General features: G+C 38.1%; 1 protein-coding gene across 1 annotated transcript; it reads left to right on the top strand.

Moving 5' to 3' along the window:
• The first annotated feature begins 22,734 nt into the window (after nucleotides 1-22,734).
• LOC132611984 (uncharacterized) lies at nucleotides 22,735-24,264 on the top strand. The gene is made up of 4 exons (XM_060326338.1): nucleotides 22,735-23,234; nucleotides 23,334-23,430; nucleotides 23,482-23,603; nucleotides 23,727-24,264. The coding sequence occupies exons 1-4, from the start codon at nucleotides 22,735-22,737 to the stop codon at nucleotides 24,262-24,264; spliced, it is 1,257 nt and encodes a 418-aa protein (XP_060182321.1).
• The last annotated feature ends 1,043 nt before the right edge of the window (nucleotides 24,265-25,307 follow it).

Below are 25,307 nucleotides of genomic sequence, written 5' to 3'. Positions count from 1 at the left end.
GCGAGCTCGGACGAATAAGCGTAGCTAATAAGAGGTGGAACAAGTATGTTAAGGCTCGTCCCTTTCTTTCAAAGGCATGATTCCTATGTTATGATTCCATAAATGTTTCCATAACCGCCTTGTTTTTAAAAGCTTGAAGTTCATGACTCTTAAAGCCTCTTATGATGTTAAATGGAATATGTTCTATGATGATTGTGACGATGGTGATGATTCTCTTCTTTTGAAACTCCAAAGCTATGATTTGAGGGCATTATGAGATTATCGAGCCATTCCATGAATCCCTTAACCGTACTTATTGTTGATGGTCTCACCTCATGTTACTCGTTCCTTCGAGAAGATATATAGCGATGATAACGATTCTATTTCCAGTGCTACCTAAGTTCATTATTCTCGAGACTCCCATGACGTCGTCGACTTCACCTTAAGATGGTTGATCCTTCAAGGATTGATATGATGATAATGGTAATGCTAATGATGACGTTGATTTCATTTGTGTATTTTTATGTATATGTATGTATGTAGGTTTGTATGCATTACATCCCACTGATCAGCTAGGGATAACATCGTCCCGGAAGGGCCGAGTACAGATAACATCGAGTCCCGCAAGGGCCGAGTACGGATAACATTGAGTCTAGCAAGGGCTGAGTACGGATAACATCGACTCCCGCAAGGGCCGAGTACGGATAACATCGAGTCCTGCAAGGGCTGAGTACGGATAACATCGAGTCCCACAAGGGCCGAGTACGGATAACACCGAGTCCCGAAAGGGACTAGTACGGATATGGTAGATGTATGTACAGTAAGTGTATGTTAATGCATATGTATGTATGTTGTGTACGGATGTGTATGACATGTTTTTCCTGTAGACGAGTAGTTTACATGACAGAGATCTTAAGAAGAGTACGATGTATAATTACTTACTTTATCATATGTTTTCTTCACTCTGATATCTTACTACCAGTCATGCCTTACATACTCAGTACATTATTCGTACTGACGTCCCTTCTTGTGGACGCTGCGTTTTAATGCCCGCAGGTGCAAGTAGACAAGACAAGGATCTTTCGCAGTTGGCTGCTTTCAGGTACCAGTTTTGATTGGTGAGCTCTATTTCTTCCTGGAGCACTGCCGAGTGTAGATATATATATATATATATATATATATGATTTTGTCCAGGGTATATCGGGGGCCCTGTCCCGACTTGTATACTTCAATCATGTTCATAGGGGCTTTGCAGACAGTTCCTGTGGACAGCTTAGTCATAGTGTGACGATAGTAATGTTGGCATTATGGGTCCAATGTACACATACGTATGCATGATATTATGTTCGCATTTAGCCTCTCGATCCTATTGTTTCCATTTGAGACACGAAGGATGTAAGTTATAAGTTGGTTCGCTCGGTTTCTGTAAGGTGCCGGGTGCCAATCACGCCCTACTAAGGGTAGGGTGTGATAAATTTGCCAGTGGCTCTTGTTCAACCCGCCTTCCTGTCGCAGTCTTGCCCTTCTGGGCGGCTGTTGCTCTCCTCTTTACCGGCATTGTTGAAATCATAACGCACAATTAGGGAAAGAGAAAACTCTATAACATAGCTCTATCGCACGATCTATGAAGAAGAAAGACGGTTATTATTCCTGAATGCCCCGCAGCCTATTTTTTATAAGTGTGGCATGCTTCACACCCATACACAAGACTCTACTGGGCACAACTCGTAGACACACCCTAGGACAGAACTGCTCTGATACCAGTTTTGTCATGACCCAACTAGTGAGCCATGATGGGTACCCGGAGCTGACTACCGAAAACCACTCATCATGCTATCTATCATACTTACCTTGGACATACATCATTATCAACACAAGACTTATCATGAACCAATCTCCAAATCACCCAAAACATGTATATGTGTATAAGCCCATGAGGCTACAAATGATGTACAAAATATACATTGAAGAAGTCTCATAACATGTACTACCCACACATAAGTATCTAAGAGCCTCTAACTGGAGTGCGGAAATCATAAGGACGAGACAAGACCCCGCCATGCAAAAAAGAATATACCAAGAAGTGGCAACTCCGGAGTAGTGGAGTGCTCCAGCAAATCTGTTGAGTGAGCTCCTAAGCGTCTGCACCGTTTCCCTGTCTGCCTGTGGCATGAACATAGCGTCCATAAAAGAAAGGACGTCAGTACGAAAAATGTACTGAGTATGTAAAGCATGTATATCAACATAATAAAGAAGTAAGAGAGCATGAGATGAAGATATAACCTGCAACTAATTGACTCTTTAGGCGGAATCATGCATGCTAACAAGAAAAAACATTATATCATGTATACATTTATATATAAACTGCCCGACCATATAGGTACGGTGTGATAATCGTTAGCCCGCGTCTAGGCTTCCCGCGTCTCGGGTAAACATCTCAAGCCGCCCACTAGTGGTGTCTGCCCGGCTAATTCGGCACGGTGTAATCATCATTATAGCTGCCCACTCCGCCCATCGTAGTGCTGACTGCCCAGCCAAATAGGAGCGGTGTAATCTTACATATACATAATATGAAGCATGCATAAGAGCTCAAGTAAAAGCTGTAACTCTATCGGAGTGATGTAAGGTCGGGAATCTCCGATTACATTATGGAATAATCCTCATCACTATGTCTCACCTTGAAATAACTAATATCATGAGGTGAGGTAACAACAAGAAATAAAGATAATAATATCAAGCTCATCATAGCATCATTATTATCATCATTATCATGGAACATATCTCATCTCTATCTCATAAGAAGCTCTTAAGAATCTTTAACTTTCATCTTTTGGGATGTAATAAGGTCATGGAAATATAGAAAAGAAATCATAATATAGAAGTCATGCCTTTGAAAGAAAGGGACTAGCCTTACATACCTTTACGTCTCCTTAATGACTAAGCGCACTCCTTCCAGGCTAACAACTCTGCATTCAAGAGATTTTGTACTACATTAGATCATTAGACACATGCATAAGGCTAAGCTAAGACAACTAAGAGCTAGCGAAAATTGGGCAGTATTTCCTTTGTTTCACCAACTTCCTTCGTATAATAAACACACTTCCTCCATATAATAAACAACTCCTAAACATCAATAACAACACCCGTAATATTATAATCAATAAACTTCTTTAAGTTAAACATTATTCAACTCTCAAAACACCCTTTCAAGGCTATCCATAACCATAGCTATGACATAACATCATATTTATTCCCATATAATACTTCTTTAACGTCATTTGTACCTTCACAACAAGATTATACTCATGGAATATCAAGAACTATGATTCAAGTCAAGTTACTATTCAAGAATGTCATTATTTCCACATTTGGGCTCCATATTCTACTTCCTTCTCTAATCCAAGTCTTTCAACCACTCAATACTTGTAATAACATGAAATAGATGTAAAAATCACCTTTGATTATGTAGGAATGATCTTTGGAAGAAGATACTCCACTTGAGAAAACCTCCAACTTGAATTCCAAAGGAAACCTTGACTTCTATTAACCCTAGTGAGCATCCACACACTTGGTTCTACCAATTCTTTGTGTTTAATCTTTTATTTCTCTTGGATATGTGTTAATATGGTGTATGTAATATTCTAGAGGTTTTGAGAGTGATGGAGAAGATGAGAAATGAGAAAAATGAACTCGGGTCCTCTTTATATAAAATTTTAAAAGCTGCCCGTCAATGTTTATCTGGACATTTATACGGTCCGTATAACCTATACGGTCCATATAAGTGACCGTATAATACCACCAGTAGATAAACCCTCTCTGGACAGGTTATACGGACCGTATAAGTGCTCGTAAAACTCACATTTTCCCAAAGTTGTTCCCGTCGCTTCATTTAACCTCCAATCCTTATGGAACCTTCCTGGCATTTGTGTAATACTTCATTAACCATCTAGGAAGCCTTATAAATTCTCCTCAAGATATTACTAAGTAATCCTTAACTCAATAGTTTGCGAAACCTTTCCAAAACATTACTTATACTCTACTTTCTTCAACTAGCTTTCTTCTCTTGCCTCCAATGTCTTTGGAATCTTAACTAGAATCATCAAGTATCCCTTCTTGCTTCTAGGGATGTCATTTACACCTTAACTTTCATTAGTCTATTCACGCACAACAACATGGAATTTTGAGATGTGACAAGATGATTAACGCAAACGCGGGAGGCTCGGACGCGGGCTAATGGTGATAACACCGCGCCTATATGGTCGGAAAGCATAACACCGTACCTATATGGTCGGGCAGTTTACATATATATATATATATATATATATTTATGATGTTGATTTTAAAAGTTAAAGTTAGCATGCATGGTATCCGCCTTAAGAGGCAATCAGATATACAGGTTACCTCTTTATCTCATTCTTCTTTATTCTCGTTTATGTTATTATTCATGCCTTACATACACATTACACTATTCGTACTGATTTCCTTTCTTGTGGATGTTGCTTTCATGCCCGCAGGTAGACAGGGAGACAGATCAAATCTGTACGTGCTTTATCAGCGGATTCTCAGGAGCATTCCACTTACTTCGGAGCTGCAGTCTATTAGTATTGGTTTTTTAGGACACTTTTATTCTATGTAGAGGCTGGTAGACATGTGTGTACAGTTAGACGTTTCCTAACCCTACCGGTTCATATCGTTGTGTAACATTTTAGTAGGCTTGTCGGCTGGTGATGATGGACATAATTGTTCAAGATTATATAGAGATGTGCCGTGTCACGACCCAAATCAATGAGTCATGACGAGTGCCTGATCTCTAGTGACCAAACACCCCTATACTCATATCTGAATAAAATTAAATAACAGGGGCCCTTAAGTAGCTCAAACCGAACTTATACTATCTCATGACGGGATGTCATCATAAACTCTGCATAATCTGTTCATATATATAAGATGGAAAGAACGATGCAAGCCGATTAGGCCGCTACATATACTATGTAACAAAATGAGAATTGTCAAGGCTACATAATATCCCAACTATGTACAACTGTCTACAGACCTCTAGTGGAGAACAAGCTATAGAATGGATGGGACAGGGCTCCCGTCAACCCTATGTATGCATCTACATTCCAAAATAACATACTAAAATAGACCGCAGCTCCGGATCAAGTGGAGCGCACCGACAACAGCTGAGGGGAAGTCCTACTGAGCCGGATCCTCTCTCTGTCTACCTGAACCTGCGGGCATGAACGCAGCCCCCTGAGCAATAGGGGAGTCAATGCGGATAATTTATTGAGTATGTAAGGCATAGAAGTAACGTAAACATAAGAATCATGAACTGAATCTGATATCAGAAATCGACTGACTGTCCAGATGCATCTGTATGACTAAGTATCCGAAAACATTTGCATAAATTTGTATACTGACAATGCCTCTGTGGGCACATAACATACATACTCTCAATGATAATCATGCTCATGCATACATATAGGACATAGTGCTGAGGAACGTTCAACCCGATCCATATACCATATAATAGTGCCGAGGAACGTACGACCCAATCCATATATAATAGTACCGAGGAACGTACGGCCCGATCCATATATAATAGTGCCGAGGAACGTATGGCCCGATCCATATATCATCATCAAGGTGCACCAACTGATCAGGTGGCAATGCGTATATAACGCCTATCCTTTTCCCCATACCCCATATACATATAATATACGCATATATAACGCCTTCTGGTCACAGATAAATATGCATATGAACATGAATGCAATTCATAAATGAAATGAGTACTTAGAACACTCGGAATAATACAATGTCACACTAACTCGGGTGGACAACTGCTGAGCTAGCATTACTAATATATGAAATCTCAAGACCCATGAACAGAAGGACCATAATAATAGGGGTACAGGATCATCAAGACTGAAGCACTCCTAGTGCTTCTAAGAGTAGAGCAATATGGAAGCTCGTTTACTCGCTTGTTCGTTCATATCATAGGATCATGCCAAAATAAAAGAAAGGACAGCCTTAACGTACCTTCTTGGTCTTCTTAAATACTTACGTTTATCCTCCCGAGATCGAAAATATACATTTGAGAGAATTCATACTATCGTTAGACTTATCGTTGTATACTTCTACCAAACATTCAAATTAAACTACTTCGTATCCTGCCGAAAATCGGGCAGCGTCTCCCCTGTTTATATGCCTAGCCCGAAATCATAATCCAACAACCAACAACAACAATACCAACAGCAACAAAAATATCATCAATACCAATATGCTCCATAAAACATCCCTCACGATGTTTTTCAAATTTTCTCAACTAACCAACTCGTTATAAGAGTATTTAATAACTTTATTTCCATAAACAAACCTATATCAATATCAATAAAGGAAGATTCATACCTTTCCTCCGCTAGAACCACAATATCTTCACTTTCCACCTTGAGTTCACGGCAAGAATCACCACAATACGATTTTATAACCGCAACTATACCCTATCGGAACCTAAATCCGGAGATTAAACTTGATTTGGGCTAAAATTTGGTGCTTGGGAGTTGGGGGAAAGTTTCCAGAATTTTGGAGAGGATTTGGGGTGTGTGGAATGAAAAAGGAGGGGTGAGTCCCCCTTTTATAACTTTCTAGAATCTGCCTTAACCGACCTAAAAATCACTCAGAGCATTCGCATGGGCTTTGGGCGCGTTCGCGCAGGCTTATTTTACTGCCTGCTCGTTCGTTTAGTAAAAAGGTCATAACTCTTGATCTAGATATTGTATGAGGGCCAGAACCTATGGTTCGAAAGCTATTTCACTTATCTACAACTTTCATATTTTGCGTGTTTCCAAATTCCAAACCTATAATTGTGTTTTGGCCTCTTTAAATCAGATCATCCGAAAACGTATCCTTGAATCATCCTTTTGGAGGGCTTATGCCCATATTTGGCTTAAGGGTCCTTCTTAAGACTTGCTCAACTTCCCATGTACTACTCATATAACTTTTCATATGTCCTTTATAAAACCCCGGCATGTTGGCCCCACCTTAACTTACAGTTACGAGGGCTATTCATCAAGTAAGGTATTAACTGATTTGTACAATACGGTCTCCAAATGTCATATATATGTTATTATTATACTCATATAATATAATATTCATCCCTAATCCTGGTATAACTTTACTCTTCCTTGAGCTCATACTAAGCCGTCTACAGTCTTGGTAACGTGAAATTTTTCGGGGTGTAACATCCTTCCCCCCTAGGAATATTTGTCCTCGAATGTTAAGCTCTTAGGGGTTTCTATAAAAAAATTTCCAGAGCGTCCCCTGTAAGCGTATCACTACCATCCGGCCCAGCAACACAAAATAATGCCACAGAGGGCCACATGGTAAAATCTACAACAATATGGCCTCACACAACCAATCACAATAGCTATAAATAAATCCCATACCTGGGGATGATGTTGTCTCAAACTGGGCATCCTGGGACAACGGAAACAAGTGCGGGTACTTAGTCTTCATCTCTTCTTCCGCCTCCCAAGTCATCTCCTCGATATTATTATTCCTCTAGAGTACTTTAACAGAAACCACATCCTTGGTTCGTAGCCGTCGGACTTGCCTATCTAATATAGCCACGGGGATTTCCTCATACGATAACTGCTCAGTCACCTGGATGTCATCTACTGGTACGACTCTTGAGGGATCTCCTATGCACTTACGGAGCATGGAAACATGAAATACTAGATGTACAGACTCCAGATCGGAAGGTAATTCTAGCTCATATGTTACTTTACCCACTGTACAAATAATTCTATATGGCCCAATGTATCGAGGGCTTAACTTACCCTTCCTCCCAAATCTCATCACTCCCTTCATAGGCGAAACTTTCAGGAAAACCCAATCGCCTACCTCAAACTCTAACTTGTGCCGTCGATTATCTGCATAGGATTTCTATTGACTCTGCGCCGCTAGTAACCTTTCTTGAATCACTTTCACTTTGTCAACTGCTTGATGTATTATACCTGGGCCTACTAGTTGATTTTCTCCAACATCAAACCATCCTATGGGTGACCTACATCTTCCCCCATATAAAGCCTCATAAGGAGCCATCTGGATACTGGAACGGTAACTGTTATTATATGCAAACTCAATAAGAGGAAAATGATCATCCCAACTACCTTGGAAGTCGATCACACAAGCTCTCAGTATATCCTCAAGTGTCTATATAGTAAGCTCCGCTTGCCCATCTGTCTGCGAATGAAATGCGGTACTAAGACTGACCTGAGTCCCTAATCCATTCTGGAAAGATTTCCAGAAGTTAGTGGTAAATTGCACTCCTCTATCTGAAATAATGGTTGTAGGAACACCATGAAGTCGTACAATCTCTCTAAGATAAAGCCTTACATAGTCCTCAGCTGTATAAGTAGTTCTGACAGGTAAGAAGTGGGCTTACTTTGTAAGCCTATCAATTATGACCCATATTGAATCATACATCCACTGAGTACGGGAAAACCTGTAATAAAATCTATATTAATTACCTCCCAATTCCATGTCGGAATCTCTATAGCCTGCAACAAATCTCCAGGCTTCTGGTACTCTATCTTAACTTGCTGATAGTTCGGACACTGAGCGACAAATTCTGCTATATCCCTTTTCATACCATCCCACCAATAAACTTCCTTGAGATCATGGTACATTTTTGTTGTGCCCGGGTGAATAGAATAGCGAGAATAGTGGGCTTCCCCCATAACTTTCTGACGAAGGCCTGCAACCTTAGAAACGCACAATCTGCCTCGATATATGAGTACTCCATCTCCCGTGATCACAAAAGGTGTCTTTTATTTCTGAGGAGCTGTATCCCGATAATAAACTAAAACAAGATCTTCGTACTGGCGTTCCTTTATCTCAGTTACCAAAGACGACACTGCTGTGTCTTGAACCGTAACTCCTGCATCACCCGAATCTAACAGCCGAACTCCAGGGCTAGCTAATCGGTGAACTTTGGGGACCATCTCCCTCTTCTCCTGCTGTACATATGATAGGATACGCATGGACTTACGACTAAGAGCATCAGCTACTATATTAGCCTTTCCAAGATGATATAGAATATCAACATCATCATCCTTTAGCAACTCTAGCCATCGCCTTTGACGTAAGTTCAAGTCCTTCTGCTTAAAGATGTATTGGAGGCTCTTATGATCAATATAAATATCAACATGAACACCGTATAAGTAGTGCCTCCATATTTTCAAGGCATGGATCACCACAGCTAAATCAAGGTCATGGGTTGGATAGTTCTTCTCATGTTTCTTCAGCTGTCTGGAGGCATAAGCAACAACCTTACCGTGTTGCATTAATACACAACCCAACCCAACACCTGAAGCATCAAAATATATAACATAGCCGTTTGTTCCCTCTAGAAGAGTCAAGACTGGTGCTGAGGTCAACTTTTCCTTGAATGTCTGAAAACTCCACTCACATGCATTCGTCTACTGGAACATAACTGATTTCTGAGTCAGCTTGGTCAATGGGGATGAAAGAGAAGAAAATCCTTCCACGAACCTTCTATAATATCCTGCTAGACCCAAGAAACTACGTATCTCTGTTGGTGTCGTGGGCCTTGGCCAATTTTTCACATCTTCAATCTTTTGAGTATCCACTCTGATGCCTTCATCTGAAATAATGTGACCAAGAAAAGCCACAGAGTTCAACCAGAACTCACATTTGGAAAACTTCGCATATAACTCTCTATCTTGAAGAACTCTAAGCACTGTGCGTAGATGATCTGCATGCTTAGCCTCTGACAGTGAATAAACTAGAATATCATCTATAAATACAATCACGAACAAATCTAGAAAGGGTCTGAAAACACAGTTCATCAAGTCCATGAATATAGTTGGGGAATTAGTTAACCCGAATGACATGACACGGAACTCATAGTGCCTATACCTAGTCCTGAATGTTGTCTTCAGAATGTCTTCCTCCTTCACATTAACCTGATGATACCCCGATCTCAAGTCTATCTTCGAGAAATACTTGGCACTTTGCAGCTGGTCAAATAAGTCATTGATCCTCGGAAGTGGATACTTATTCTTTATAGTCACTTTGTTCAATTGTCTATAATCAATACACATTCGCAAGGAGCCATCTTTCTTTCTTACAAATAATACTGGTGCTCCCCACAGCGATGTACTGGGCCTAATAAAGCCCTTCTCGAGCAAATCCCTCAGTTGCTCCTTCAATTCCTTCAACTTGGTAGGTGTCATCCTATAAGGAGGGATGGATATTGGCTGAGTATCTGGTAATAGATCAATAATAAAATCAATATTCCGCTCCGGTGGGATGCTTGGATGCTAATCTAGAAATACCTATGGGAATTCATTAACCACAAGAACAGACTGAAGGGTCGGTGACTCTACTTGTACATTCTGCACCCGAACCAGATGATAGATATGCCCTTTCCTAATCATCTTGCTTTCTTTAAGGTAGGAAATAAACCTACCCCTCGGCGAAGCAGCATTACCTTTCCACTCTAAGACTGGTTCACCTGGAAATTGGGACCGGACAACCTTTGTTCTACAATCAACATTAGCATAGCAGGAGGCTAACCAATCCATACCCATGATGACATCAAAATCAGTCATATCTAATTCAATCAAATTTGCTACGATATGACGATTACACACTATAACTACACTACCTCGATACACTCGCCTAGCTATGATTGGGTCACCAACTAGCATAGATACCTCAAAAGGCTTAATTGACTCAGGCTCTACCCAAATTTACCAGCAATAAATGGGGTAATATATGACAAAGTAGGTCTTAGGTCAATTAGTGCATACACATCATAGGAAGAAACTAATAATATACCTATGACAATATCAGGAGATGACTCACGATCCTGTCTACCGGCTAGTACATAGACGCGGTGCTGCGGCCCACTCGCGCTAGATGCTCCGCTCCTCCCTCTTCCTCATCCTGCTGGGGTCTGCAAACTTGCCCTGGAGGGCGTAAAGAGGAAGAAGAACCAGCTATAGACCCCGTACGCTTAACAATGCCTGCGCCACCCCTCATCTTATGGCCTGTCTGAGCACAAGCATAACAAGCGTCCACTACTAAAAAACTGCCAAAAATCGATGGAGGAAAAACCGACGGACTGCGTCGGTTTTTTGCATTTCTAATATTTTTTAATTCTTTTAATTAGAAAATCGACGGACGACGTTGGTTTTTTGGCAAAATTTTGAATATATATTTCCGCCAAAGGACGTCGGTTTTATTAAAATAATAATAATAATTAATATAAACCGACGGACAACGTCAGTTTTAGTTTTACAAATATTTTAAATAATTTACAATTCATTTTGTTTTTTAAAAAATTAATAAACAATTGGTTTTAGGAAACCGACGGGCCGGGTCATTTTTTAATTTTTTTTTTAGTCAAATCTAGTCAACTTTTTTAAAAAACCGACGGACAGGGTCGGTTTTGTTTGTCGGTTTTTTAAAACAAAATGGACAAACGGGTTCACTCTTCATTTCTCATTCTCTTCCCAAACAAATAAGCCATTCTCCTGAAACCCTACCGGCCGCCACCCACCCCTGTCCACCCAGCCCCACCACCTGCGTAGCCCACCCCCACCTACCCCAAACCCGTTTTTAACTTAATAAATTGAGGTTAGTTGCTTTTAAATTTGGGCTTCTAAAATTCTTTCAATTTAGTTTTATTTGTAGATTTTAGGCCTAATGTTAGTCTATTTAGTTTTGTTAAACATCATTTGCAATGTTATTAATGTTGAATTTGTGAAAAAATTGTAAACTTTATTTGACTAGTTTACTTTTCATTTTTTTTTTTGCTTGAGATTGTGCTATATTTATGTTCATTGTCAATGTATTTGTGTTAGCTTAGTTATCATTGTTTGTAATAGTATTGATGCTGAATATGTGCAAAAATGTATACTTTAATTATTTGACTAGTTTTTTTTTTGTTGGATTGTGCTTTTTGTTAGAATTCATAAGTTATTAGAATTGTTATTGATCATTCAAAATTAGAATTGGTTGAGATTGTACTTTTCAAAGTTAGAATTGTTAAGTTATAGTATTTCTATAACCTCAAAACTAAAAATGCAGACTTTATTTCACTAGATTTACTTTTCAATTTTTAAAATTGGTTGGGATTATGCTTTTGAAGGTAAGAATTATTAAGTTATGTTAGAATTATAAAGTTATAATATTTCTATAACCTCAAAACTAAAATGTAGACTTTATTTGACTAGATTTACTTTTCAATATTTAGAATTAAAGTTAGAATCCATAAGTTATTAAAGTTAGAATTGTTATTGACAATTTAAAGTTAGAATTGGTTGGGATTGTGCTTTTAAAAGTTATATTAAAGTTAGAATCCATAAGTTGCTAAAGTTAGAATTGTTATTGAGAATTCAAAGTTAGAATTGGTAGTTATTGTGCTTTCTTAAATTATTAATGTTCAATTTGTGAAAAAATGTAAACTTTATTTGACTAGTTTACTTTTCATATATATTTGCTTGCGATTGTGCTATTTTTTATGTTCATTTTAAATGTATTTGTGTTAGCTTAGTTAGAATTGGTTGGGATTGTGCTTTTCCAAGTTATATTAAGGTTAGAATCCATAAGTTATTAAAGTTAGAATTGTTATTGAGAATTCAAAGTTAGAAGTGGTTAGGATTGTGCTTTTCAAGGTTAGAATTGTTAAGTTATAATATTTCTATAACCTCTAAACTAAAATGTAGACTTTATTTGACTAGATTTACTTTTTATTTTTTTAGAATTAAAGTTAGAATCCATCAGTTGTTAAAGTTAGAATTGGTTGGGATTGTGCTTTTAAAAGTTATATTAAAGTTAGAATCCATAAGTTATTAAAGTTAGAATTGTTATTGACAATTCAAAGTTAGAAGTGGTTGGGATTGTGCTTTTCAATGTTAGAATTGTTAAGTTATAACCTCTAAACTAAAATGTAGACTTTATTTGACCAGATTTACTTTTCAATTTTTAGAATTAAAGTTAGCATCCATAAGTTATTAAAGTTAGAATTAGTTGGGATTGTGCTTTTAAAAGTTATATTTAAGTCAGAATACATAAGTTATTAAAGCTAGAATTATTATTGAGAATTCAAAGTTAGAATTTGTTGGATTGTGTTTTCTTAAGTTATATTTTAAGTTAGAATTCTTAAGTTACGTGGAGGATGATGATGATGATGGTGATTATGTAGCTCGGACACCGGATGATCAGTTGTAGTAGTTTGGATTTAATAATGGACTTATGTTTTATGGACTTATGTTAAAACTAGTTAATGGTACTTTTGGTTGGACGTTTAAATATTTTTTAACTATGAAGGTCTATTTAGATCGTATTTGATGTGTTTAGATAGTGTTTGATGTGTTTTATTATTACTTAGGGTAATTTTGTGTGATGTAGCTCTTTTAGAATTGATTTGGAGCATTTTAATGTTAGTTTTGAGCAGCTTTTGGTACTGGGTTTTGTGCTGGTGTGGCTGCAGAAAATGCAGCAATTGCATGTACGAAATATTCCAGAAAGCGTTGGTTTTCTGGAAATTAATTCTGGAAATTTTTGAGAAAACCGACTCAGTCCGTCGGTTTTCTGGAAATTAATTCTGAAATGTTTTCAGAAAACCGAAGCACTATGTTAGTTTCTTATTTAAAATAGAAAAAAAAAAACCGACGCAGTGCGTCTGTCGATTTTTTTTTATTTTTTTTAATTATTTGATAAAACATCGATGGACCACGTAAGCAACGCAGTCCGTCGCAAAAAACCAACGCGGTCCGTCGGTTTTCAAAAAGCGACGCTATGTAAATTGACGGGCCGTAATGGGTTGGTTACCTGTTGGTTTCATTGAAAAAACGATACGGGTCATCTGTTTTTTCCGTCGATTTTGATAATTTTTTAGTAGTGGTCTGATCCCAATCGACACTGCCCGGCATGTTGCCTACAACACTGGGCACACTGGGGCAAGGGTGCTCTCACCTGGCCTGACTCTGGTCTGTACTGAGAACCTAATGCTTGAGAACTCTGGCCCGCTCCAGAATACGAAGACCGGTCAAATCTCAGACCTGAAAACAGCAGAGGTGTACTCCCTGCCGAATGGAATGGATACCGAGGATACTGCTGTCTCTGTCTTCCTCTGAACTCGCTTCCGACATCTAAAGATCTAGCCTTCTTACCGCGGCCCTGGTCACGCTCACGCTCCGTCGTCCGCTGACGCTTACGATCCTCCAGATTCTGCGCATAGGCCTGTATATGGGAAATATCCATGCCGGGTTGTAACGCAGCAGTCGTATAATCATCAATCAAATGTGGCCCTAAACCAGCCACAAAATGGTGAACTCGATCCTCCATATCAGCCACCATAGTCGGGGCATATCTAGCCGAGGAATCAAAATGTAGACAATATTCCTGAACACTTATGCTACCCTGCTCGATACGCATGAACCTATCTGCTCGGGCCCGTCGGACTTCTTGTGGTAAATAATGGCGAATGAAAGCATCTGAAAACTCTCGCCAAACAGCTGGAGGGGCATTCTCTCCTCTAGACAGCTCCCATGTCCGATACCACTACACCGCAATATCACGGAGCCTGTAAGAAGCCAATTCCACGAACTCGACCTCATTAGCGTGCATAACCCTCAAGGTCCTATGCATACTATCAATAAAGTCCTGAGGGTCCATATTTTTCTTTAACACCGAGAACTCTGGAGGGTCTAACCTAAGGAAAGTCTTGACCCTCCCCTCGGTCTGCCTAGTCAATGCCGACTCCCTGTCGCTGGGCCTGAGCGGCTACCAATCTGGTCAATAGCTGTATAGCATCCTACACATCCTGGCCCGGTGCGTCTGGCTGAGGAACTGGGGGTACTAGGGCAGGTGCTGGGGATGAGGTATGTGAAGCCTGAGACGGGCTCTCACTCTGAGACTCGCCCCGAGCTCCGGTAACTCGCTGAGTGCGGCTAGTGGCATCACCAGCCACTCTCTTGCCCTTCTGGGTAGCTGTAGCCTTCTTACGAGGCATCACTAAAATCAAAACAAGTTATTAGAAAGGAAATCCTTATCTCACAGCTCCATCGCACGATCTAGGATAGAAAGAATGACAACATCCTAAATGTCCTGTAGTCTCCTGTTTATAAGTGTGGTGCACGACACACCCATAGACAAGACTCTACTAGACACGGTCTGTAGAAAACCCTAGGATGGAACTTCTCTGATACTACTTCTGTCACGACCCAAATCAATGAGTCGTGACGAGTGCCTGATCTCTAGTGACCAAACAACCCTATACTCATATCTGAATAACATTAAATAACAGGGGCCATTAAGTAGCTCAAACCGAACTTATACTGACTCATGACAGGATGTCATCATAAACTCTGCATAATATGTTTATATATATATATATATATATATATATATATATATATATATATATATATATATATATATATATATATATATATAAGATGGAAAGAACGATGCAAGCCGATTAGGCCGCTACATATACTGTGCAACAAAATGAAAGCCGTCAAGGCTACATAATATCCCAATTTTGTACAACTGTCTACAGACCTCTAAGGGAGATCAAGCTGTAGAATGGATGGGATAGGGATCCCGTCACACCCATATATGAATATACATTCCAAAACAACATACCAAAATAGACTGCAACTTCGGATCAAGTGGAGCGCACCGACAAGAGCTGAGGGGAAGTCCTACTGAGCTGGATCCTCTCTCTGTCTACCTGAACCTGCGGGCATGAACGCAGCCCCCCTAGCAATAGGGGAGCCAGTATGGATAATGTACTGAGTATGTAAGGAATATAAGTAACATAAACATAAGAATCATGAACTGAATATGATCTCAGAAATCGACTGACTATCCAGATGCATCTGTATGACTGAGTATCTAAAAACATTTGCATAAATCTGTATACTGACAATGCCTCTGTGGGGGCATAACATACATGCTCTCAATGATAATCATGCTCATGTATACATATAGGTCATAGTGCTGAGGAACGTTCAGCCCGATCCATATACCATATAATAGTGCTGAGGAACGTACGGCACAATCCATATATAATAGTGCCGAGGAATGTACGGCCCGATCCATATATCATCATCATGGTGCACCAACTGATCAGGTGGCAATGCGTATATAACGTCTATCCTTTTCGCCATATCCCATATACATATAATATACGCGTATATAACGCCTATCCTTTTCGCCATATCCCATATACATATAATATACGCGTATATAACGCCTTCTGGTCACGGGTCAATATGCATATGAACATGAATGTAATTCTTAAATGAAATGAATACATAGAACTCTCGGAATAATACGATGTCACACTAACTCTAGTGGACAACTGCTGAGCTAGCATTACTAATATATGAAATCTCAAGACCCATGAATAGAAGGAACATAATAATAAGGTTTCAGGATCATCAAGACTGAAGTATTCCTAGTGCTACTAAGAGTAGAGTAATATGGAAGCTCGTTTACTCGCTTGTTCGTTCATATCATAGGATCATGCCAAAATAAAAGAAAAGACAGCCTTAACGTACCTTATTGGTCTTCTTAAATACTTACGTTTATCCTCCCGAGCTCGCAAATCTACATTTGAGAGAATTCATACTATCGTTAGACTTATCATTGTATACTTATATCAAACTTTCAAATTAAACTACTTCGTATCCTGCCGAAAATCGGGCAGCATCTCCCCTGTTTATATGCGTAGCCCGAAATCATAATCCAACAACCAACAACAACAACAACAACAATACCAACAGCAACAAAAATATCATCAATACCAATATGCTCCATAAAACATCCCTCACTATGTTTTTCAAATTTTCTCAACTAACCAACTCGTTATAAGAGTATTTAATAACTTTATTTCCATAAACAAACCTAAATCAATATCAATAAAGGAAGATTCATACCTTTCCTCCGCTAGAACCACAATATCTTCACTTTCCACCTTGAGTTCAAGCCAAGAATCACCGCAATACGATTTTATAACCGCAACTATACCCTATCGGAACCTAAATCCGGAGATTAAACTTGATTTAGGCTAAAATTTGGTGTTTGGGAGTTGGGGGAAAGTTTCCAGAATTTTGGAGAGGATTTGGGGTGTGTCGAATGAAAAAGGAGGGGTGAGCCCCCTTTTATAACTTTCTAGAATCTGCCTTAACCGACCTAAAAATCACTCAGAGCATTCGCATGGGCTTTGGGCGCGTTCGCGCAGGCTTATTTTACTACGTACTCGTTCGTTCAGTAAAAAGGTCATAACTTTTGATCCAATTATTGTATGAGGGCCAACGACCTATGGTTCGAAAGCTATTTCAATTATCTACAACTTTCATATTTGATGTGTTTCCAAATTCCAAACCTATAATGGCGTTTTGGCCTCTTTAAGTCAGATCATCCGAAAACGTATCCTTAAATCATCCTTTTGGAGGGCTTATGCCCATATTTTGCTTAAGGGTCCTTCTTAAGACTTGATCAACTTCCCATTTACTACTCATATAACTTTTCATATGTCCTTTATAAAACCCCGGCATGTGGGCCCCATCTTAACTTACGGTTATGAGGGCTATTCATCAAGTAACGTATTAACTGATTTGCACCATACGGTCTCCAAATGTCATATATATGTTATTCTTATACTCATATAATATAATATTCATCCCTAATCCTTGTATAACTTTACTCTCCCTTGAGCTCATACTAAGCCATCTACAGTCTTCGTAACGCGAAATTTTTCGGGGTGTAACATGCCGTTATGTTGTGATATATGTCCTTACAGATTATGATATCCATGAGCTATCTTTATGGTCCACCTAGAAATGATTATGAGATGTATGTTTAGAGGTACTCGGTGTGTTAGCTCTGGGTGCCCGTCATGGCCTACTCAGTACGTATTGTTTGTATTGATGCTACCTTGCTACACTCTTTTTCGGGGTGTAGACTTTGAGATAGGTTTCCCTTCCACCTCTCGAGACTGATTTTCGGGGCTTGGTTTGCGAGCTTCTAGGGTGAATACTTGACGAGTCACTGTTATCCCGTCTTTATGTTTTTCCATTTATACAGTTGTTTTAGCATTGAGACTTGTATTTTCTAGACATTACTTAGTTGCTCTTGTATGAGTCAGACCAGTTCCTTGGGGTTTGTATTTATATTCCGCATTTAAGATTATTTATGATTCAAACTTATACTTATTCTGCTCTATTTACTTTATTGTGGTTTGAATTGATGATTTGGGAAAGGGTTCACCTACTGAGGTTGGAAATGGTAGGTGCCCGCGCCACTTAGTGAAATTGAGTCGTGACATTGAACAACTTGTACTGTCTTATTAATTGGACCATCTTCAACCTTTTGACCTGACTTGTTCCATCATGTCTGGTTTGTAAGGTGTCCCACATTTACAAGAGGAGATCAGGCTAAGTAGTTTCTTTTCCTTGACATCTTTTGGATGTTCTGAAGGCCTTTAACCACATAATATTTTCTCTGGGAGTAGTCATCTTTCCCTTATTTTCTGTGTCCATGGGAATTATAGGACCATTCATAATGATTTCCCATAGTTCAGGATCTTCACTAATATGAAGTCTTTTATTCTTCTTTCCACCAGCCATAATACTTGTTGTTGAAGCTTGGTTGCAACCATCTTTTAAGGTGCTACACTTTGTAGAAAGATCTAGATTTGATGACAATTGTTAATCAGGCTACTACTTGTGTACTCAAAGAACTAGCTCGTTTGAGTAACTATGTAAGAAGGTAAAGTGTAGAAAAATAAATCAACACAAGTATTTTAGCGTGGAAAAGCTCCTTGCTCAAATAAAGAAAAAACACGACCTACCTCGTGTAGGAATTTGCCAAACTTCCACTAAACCCGATGACCAAGTTTAAGGTTACAATGTCTTGTAAACTTAATGAACTGTTCCAAACAATTCCTGCCCCAACTCTCTTTTTATCTCTACAATTCCAATGTTGGCACTCTCTCTATAATCTTCAATGACTCTACCCAGCTAGAGAAGTCCCTTACAACTCGATACACACCTATTACACAATTCAATGAATAGTAAATAAGTGGAACCATAATAAGGACCTAAATACTACAACAAAATAACTTAATGATAAATCTTGATAGGAAGATGTTCTTTGTTGATATTGTAGTTGTTACTGTTCACTTTTACGCGGGTGCATAAAAGCTACTAAGAGGTTGTTGGTGCTCTAAATGGATTTTATATTTTTAGAGTCGCCACCTAATTTATTAAGGGAAATTAGTAAAACCAAGTTAAAAGGGGTTCATTCAAACAAAGAAAAAATCCTTTTAAACCAGAGTTCGAGGTAACGGTTCTGGTGACCCCTTAGGGAAGGTTTAAAGCACCCTAGTATTAAGAATCCGTAGAATACGGTTGACCTACGAGTTTCAATGTGTGATTAATGTAATTATTTGCTAAAAAATATTTCTTTCATGCAAAACTTGTCATGCTTATCACCAAACTCCAGTTTTTGGCAAAATATTCTTTAAAGAAAAACGAGTTGATTTTCTTTTTTTGAAAAAAAAAATATTTATAAAGGTTTATGTTCACTTCTTTTTTCGGACAAAATCCCACTCAAGACTTCTCTTAGGTAGAGTTTCTACTAGTTTGGGTCATGATTTAATCTTAATGTTTTTATTTTATATATATATATATATATATATATATATATATAGAAAATATAAATAAAGTATATCTCCCTTGCAAACCAGAATAGGTTTTTATGTATAAGTAAAGAGACTTCTGCTTATTATATTATCCGCTTTTTAGCCTTTTAGCTCAATTGGGTGAACCATATTCTAACCAAAGCCATCTTTACTCAAAATCAAGGTCCAAATATACCCCTTCTTGAATCCTTTCCTCAAATCTAAAATTCAAATGAAATTCCCTTTGTTTATTCCAATTAGAGTGGGCTTGGCCCCAAGAATTAAAAAAAAAAAAAGGTCATTTGAGTCCCTTAAACTAATTTTGAAATTCTTTTCTATAAATCTCACTTTTTGAAGTCAGAATTTCTATTAACTCTTTTGTAATTTTTGAAAATTGAATTTCTCAACAAATAGCTACTATTTGGTAATTTCCAGAAATTTAAGAAAAGTTAACTTTCTTCAAAATATATTATAATACCCCAATTTTAAAAAAAAAAATTGAATTTTCGATTGATCATATCTTTATGGTAAGTATATATTTACTTCGTGCTACCTACGTGAATTTGTCGATATATGAAAATTTCTTACTTTAGATTGTGTTAATATTTACAAAGAAATTTCGTGATGTTATGTTGACCACTTATGATCCTCTGGATAAATTTATTATGAAATACTATAGATATATAAAAGTTTGGGTAGCCCCCTTTTTTTTTCGTCCTTATCCAAGTAGCATATATGCCTTTTTGGCTCATATCCTCTCCACCACCTCCAATGTCATTTTCTCCAAGAAATTAAAATCCCAAAAAACCTCTCCTCTCATAAAATTCTCCCACTAAATCAGTCATCATGACTTGTTTTGGTTGAGCCACAAACTACTCCACCCGATTGAGGTAAGTTACAAAATTTGTTTTTTTGAACTGGACAGTTGTTAGTGTTTTCAGCATATTTCATTGTATAAAATTTATTTTTAAGTGATCCAAGCTGTTCTAAAAAACTATTTCATAGCCCTACAAATTTCGTTCAAGCTCCAAAACCTAGTTTTGCTTGTATTTACTCAAAAAGGGGTGATGAAGCACTGGGCAGGTGCTGCCCAGATTTCTGTTTTGCAAACCCTACATGTACTATTGTTAGTATTTTGAGCATATCTTGTAGTACAAAACTGCTACAGGAGTGATTTAAATTTCTCTGAAACCCGAAAACATATATCTACAACTTTCATTAAGGCCACAAAGTCTATTTTTGTCATTTACCCCTTTGAAGATGATCCACAATACAAGACAGTAGTACTATCCATAATTTCTATTTTGATAGTTTAAGGTGATTTCACTGATATCATGTTTAGTTTTGACGTGCTAAAACCATTAAACTTAAATAGATATTTGATTGTGAATTTAAGGTATATATACTCTTGTACAAGCTAAGAGGAATTGTTTGACGAAGTGGACTTTGGTTGGTCTATGGCGTAGACGATTTGAACTCCTCGAGTTGTGTTAGAACTTGTTGGGTGGTAAAACCCCAAGGTTTGTGTATAAACTTGAACTTGGAATATCTTTAATTTCTAGAATTTTTGGAGTATCTTGATGTGTTGTTTCCTTTCTCTTTATCCTATATCATTGTATGGTTATTATCTCAAGTATTGCAAAATATTCGCTAGTACGAATTGCTTGATCTTTTTGCATTCTTAGATTTTTCCTTCTTGTTGCTGTGACTTTGTCGCCGATATCGGCATGCCTCTTGACTCATAACTTTTGCCACCTTGACTTTGGATTTGTGGTTCGTCTTTGTTGTGGAACTTCTCCATGTTAAGTACGAACTAGAAAGCCATCTTTAATATGGTTCTTGATTCTCTTGACTATTGGGTTTTGGCCCTACTTGATTTGGGGCTTCGGTCCATCTTGATATTGATTGTGCTTGGTGTGATGGTATGATGTACATATTGGGCGAAAGTTGTTATTTGACAAACTCTCTTGAATCGAATTATAAGTTTTCTTGACTCTTGAGCCTTTGAGTATTGATATCGATATTTTGAAACTCTTTAAGGTTTGATATTTGATACTTTTGATATAATTGTTTACTTGATTTATTTTTATCTCATTGAGCTCCTATGATTGCTAAGGGAATTGGACAATCTAATGGCCCCAAGCCCAAAGTTTATACGCCACTAAGCTTTATGCTCAGCGGTAGTTGTTTTCTGTCGTAGGTAATGTACGGGAAGAGATTTGAAGATGGCCATTTGGAGTATACTTTTTGGGAGCTTTAGTGAAGATCACATTTGCATATGCATCTAGGTCTTGTAAAATTTTGGGGACTTGTACATGATTCATATGTCACACTTATGTATGTAATTTTGGAGGTTTGTTGGACACAAGACCATATCCTTGTAACTTGAACTTGGTGACTTGTTTTGCTAATTTAGGGTGTGCTTTCAACCCAAGTCATGGCATGTACTAAATTTACATTTTGTCGTCTAATTATGTACCAAGGAAGAGACTGGTTTTTTTTTTATATTCACACTTTTGAAATTCGTGTATAATATGAACCTGCAATAGTGCTGAATGGAAATATGATTTCATTAGGAAGTTGCTTCAACATTTTGATTATTCAAGAAGGGTGCTACTATATTAAATTGATACTCTGATATTATATTTTTTCAAGGGATGTTACGAAGTATTTTGTTAAGAAAGAAAATGTCACAGTTTTATACCTTTTTCGCATGGGCCTATTTTCGCCACTTAATTATGCCGAATATCTTTTGACATAAATTTCTTCCGAATGTTGTAAGTATGAAATTAGCTTTTGTTTCATAAAAGGAATCCTCCCAAAGGAGGTGCTATAAGTTTTGGTATCAGAGCCTTAGGTTTGTGATTCTTGGACTTTTGTTGTGACTTGTTGGTATACTTGTTTCCTTTTAACAAGTTTTGTTGCGTGTATTGTGCATATGCATCATGTACATGTGCCTAATGCAATGTGATCTTCCCTTATGTAGGAATTAAGTTATGGCCTCTTCTTCCTATAATAGACCCATGGAAACTGCTCGTGAGGGTTTAGATAACTCTAGTGCCCAACCTCACTTACAAGAAAGGGTTGGAGAACGTTTTTCTAATTCGAATTTTCCTCGTACTAGTGGATCTGAAGTGGAAAATAACCAGGGTGCAAGAGCTGGGCCACATCCTCAAATGAGTCATAGTACTCCTGCTGTTGATCCTCGTTTTCAACAAATGGCTGATTTCTTTCGTCACATGGCTAGAAGAATGTCCGACCCTAATGAAATGAACTTTAAGAAAATGAGAAAAATGGGCGGAGTTGAGTTTGAAGGTACTGTTGATCCTACGAATGTCGAGCAGTGGTTGGAGTGCATAGAAAGAGTATTTGAGCAATTAGAGTGTTTAGAAGCTGCCAAATTTAAGTATGTTGTCTCACTGTTACAAAAAAATGCTTATGACTGGTGGGTAAGTGTACCAAATGCCAAGGAAAAACCTTCTGTTCTTACTTGGAATGATTTTGTGAAAGAATTTCATATGAAGTAGGTCCCACCTGTTTATCATGATGCAAAGAAAAAGGAGTTCTTGAATTTAGAGCAAAGGAATATGTCTATTGCTTAATATCAACCAAAGTTTCTTAGGCTTTCTCGTTATGCTAGTGGTATTATCAATAATGAAAAAGATAAGTGTAGGCTATTCGAAGACGGTTTGAATGATTCCATCAGAAAATCTGTGTCGGTCCTACAACATGAGAACTTTTGTAAACTAGATTTAACTGCTCTTACTTAGGAAAGAATCGAGAAGGAACAAGCTAGTAGAATTGAAAACAAGTTCAGAAAAACTGATGCAGATTCACGAGGTCTATTTAAAAGGGGAAGGTTTGACAACTCCAAAGCTGGTAGTGTTCACAGGTCAGCCCAGCATAAGCAAAATAGATCAAATTTCTCTACTGCTAGCACTCCAAGCTATGGCTAAGGCAAGACGCGTATACCCACTTGTGCACAATGTGGAAAGAATCACTATGGTACTTGTAGGAGAGCTTCTGGTACTTGTTTTGAATGTGAGAGCTTCGATCAAAAAGTGAAAGATTGTCCTAATCCTAACCCTACTTTTTCTCCACGTACGGAAGGTTCATTTCAGAAACCTATTACCACTCTTTCTCAACGGAATAGAGGTGCAAGATCTAGAAACACACAAGTAATAAGTGTAGATGGAGACAATCAAGCTAGTGAGTCAAGAGCTACAGCACGAGCTTATGCTATGAGACAAAGGGATGATCAAGATGGGGCGGACGTGGTTGTTGGTAAATTTCACTTATTTGGCTTATGTGTTGTTAAATTATTCGATCCTGGTTCTACAAATTCCTATGTTTGCTCATCATTGGTTTTTCCTAAAAATGTGAAATCTGTGGGACTTGATTGTGGTGTGCTTGTCCAAAGTCCTTTGGGTCAACAGGTTGCTTGTAATCAAATCTATCGAGGTTGTCCCTTGGTGATTCAAAATCTAGTCTTCCCTGCTGATTTGATTGAAATGCCTTTCCAAGACTATGATGTCATCATCGATATGGATTAGCTTCATAGATACCATGCAGTAGTGGATTGTAGGTCAAAGCGTGTGACCTTTAGAGCTCTTTCATTTTCACACATCATTGTTCAAGGTGAAAGATCATTAATATCTAATATTATCCCTGCAGTTGTGGCAAGAAAGATGGTTAGTCAGGGTTGTGAAGCTTATCTTGATCATATATTTGATACACACCTGGAAAGTGCAAGCCTTAAGGATATACCAGTTGTATGTGAATTTCTTGATGTTTTCCCTGAAAATCTTCCTGGATTGCCCTCGGAAAGGGAAGTTGAATTTCCTATAGAGGTTATTCCTAGTACTACTCCTATTTCTATAAATCCTTATCGAATGACTCCAGCAGAATTGAAGGAGTTGAAAATTCAATTGCAAGAACTTCTTGAGAAAGGTTTGATTCGCCCAAGTGTTTCTCCTTGGAGAGCTCCTGTTTTATTTGTAGAAAAGAAAGATGGAACCCTTAGGCTGTGTATTGATTACCAGCAATTGAACAAGGTAACAATTAAGAATAGATATCCACTGCCTAGGATTGATGATTTATTTGACCAGCTAAAGGGTCTTAGGTTGTTCTCAAAAATTGACTTGAGGTTTGGGTATTATCAACTGCGATTAAGTGAGTAAGATGTTCCTAAAACTAACTTTAGGACTCGATATGGTCATTATGAATTTTTGGTGATGCCATTCGGGTTGAAGAATGCTCTTGTGGCCTTCATGGATCTAATGAATCGTGTATTTAAACCTTATCTTGATCAATTTGTGGTGGTCTTTATAGATTATATTTAATATATTCCAAGAATAGTGAAGATCATGAAAAGCATCTTCGGATTGTTTTGCAAAATTTGGAAGAGAAAAAACTTTATGCTAAGCTTTCCAAATGTGACATTTGGCTTGGTGAAGTGGCTTTTCTGGGACATGTTATGTCAGCTGAAGGCGTGAAGGTGGATCCTAGTAAGATTAAAGCTATTGCTGAATGGAAACCGCCAAAAAGTCCAACTGAAGTAAGAAGTTTCTTGGAGTTATCGGGATACTATAGAAGG

Source organism: Lycium barbarum, chromosome 9 (assembly GCF_019175385.1).
Source record: "Lycium barbarum isolate Lr01 chromosome 9, ASM1917538v2, whole genome shotgun sequence".
Classification (NCBI taxonomy): Eukaryota; Viridiplantae; Streptophyta; class Magnoliopsida; order Solanales; family Solanaceae; genus Lycium; species Lycium barbarum.
Note: the sequence above shows the minus strand (reverse complement) of the source record. Positions and strands in the feature narration are given on the sequence as shown.

Excerpts from the sequence above, each read along its gene's own strand:
- LOC132611984 (XM_060326338.1), top strand. The coding sequence starts at position 22,735 with ATGGAAACTGCTCGTGAGGGTTTAGATAACTCTAGTGCCCAACCTCAC. Across the intron at positions 23,235-23,333 it reads GTGAAAGAATTTCATATGAA|GCTTTCTCGTTATGCTAGTG; the intron begins GTAGGTCCCACC and ends AAAGTTTCTTAG. Across the intron at positions 23,604-23,726 it reads AAAGCTGGTAGTGTTCACAG|GAGAGCTTCTGGTACTTGTT; the intron begins GTCAGCCCAGCA and ends TGGTACTTGTAG.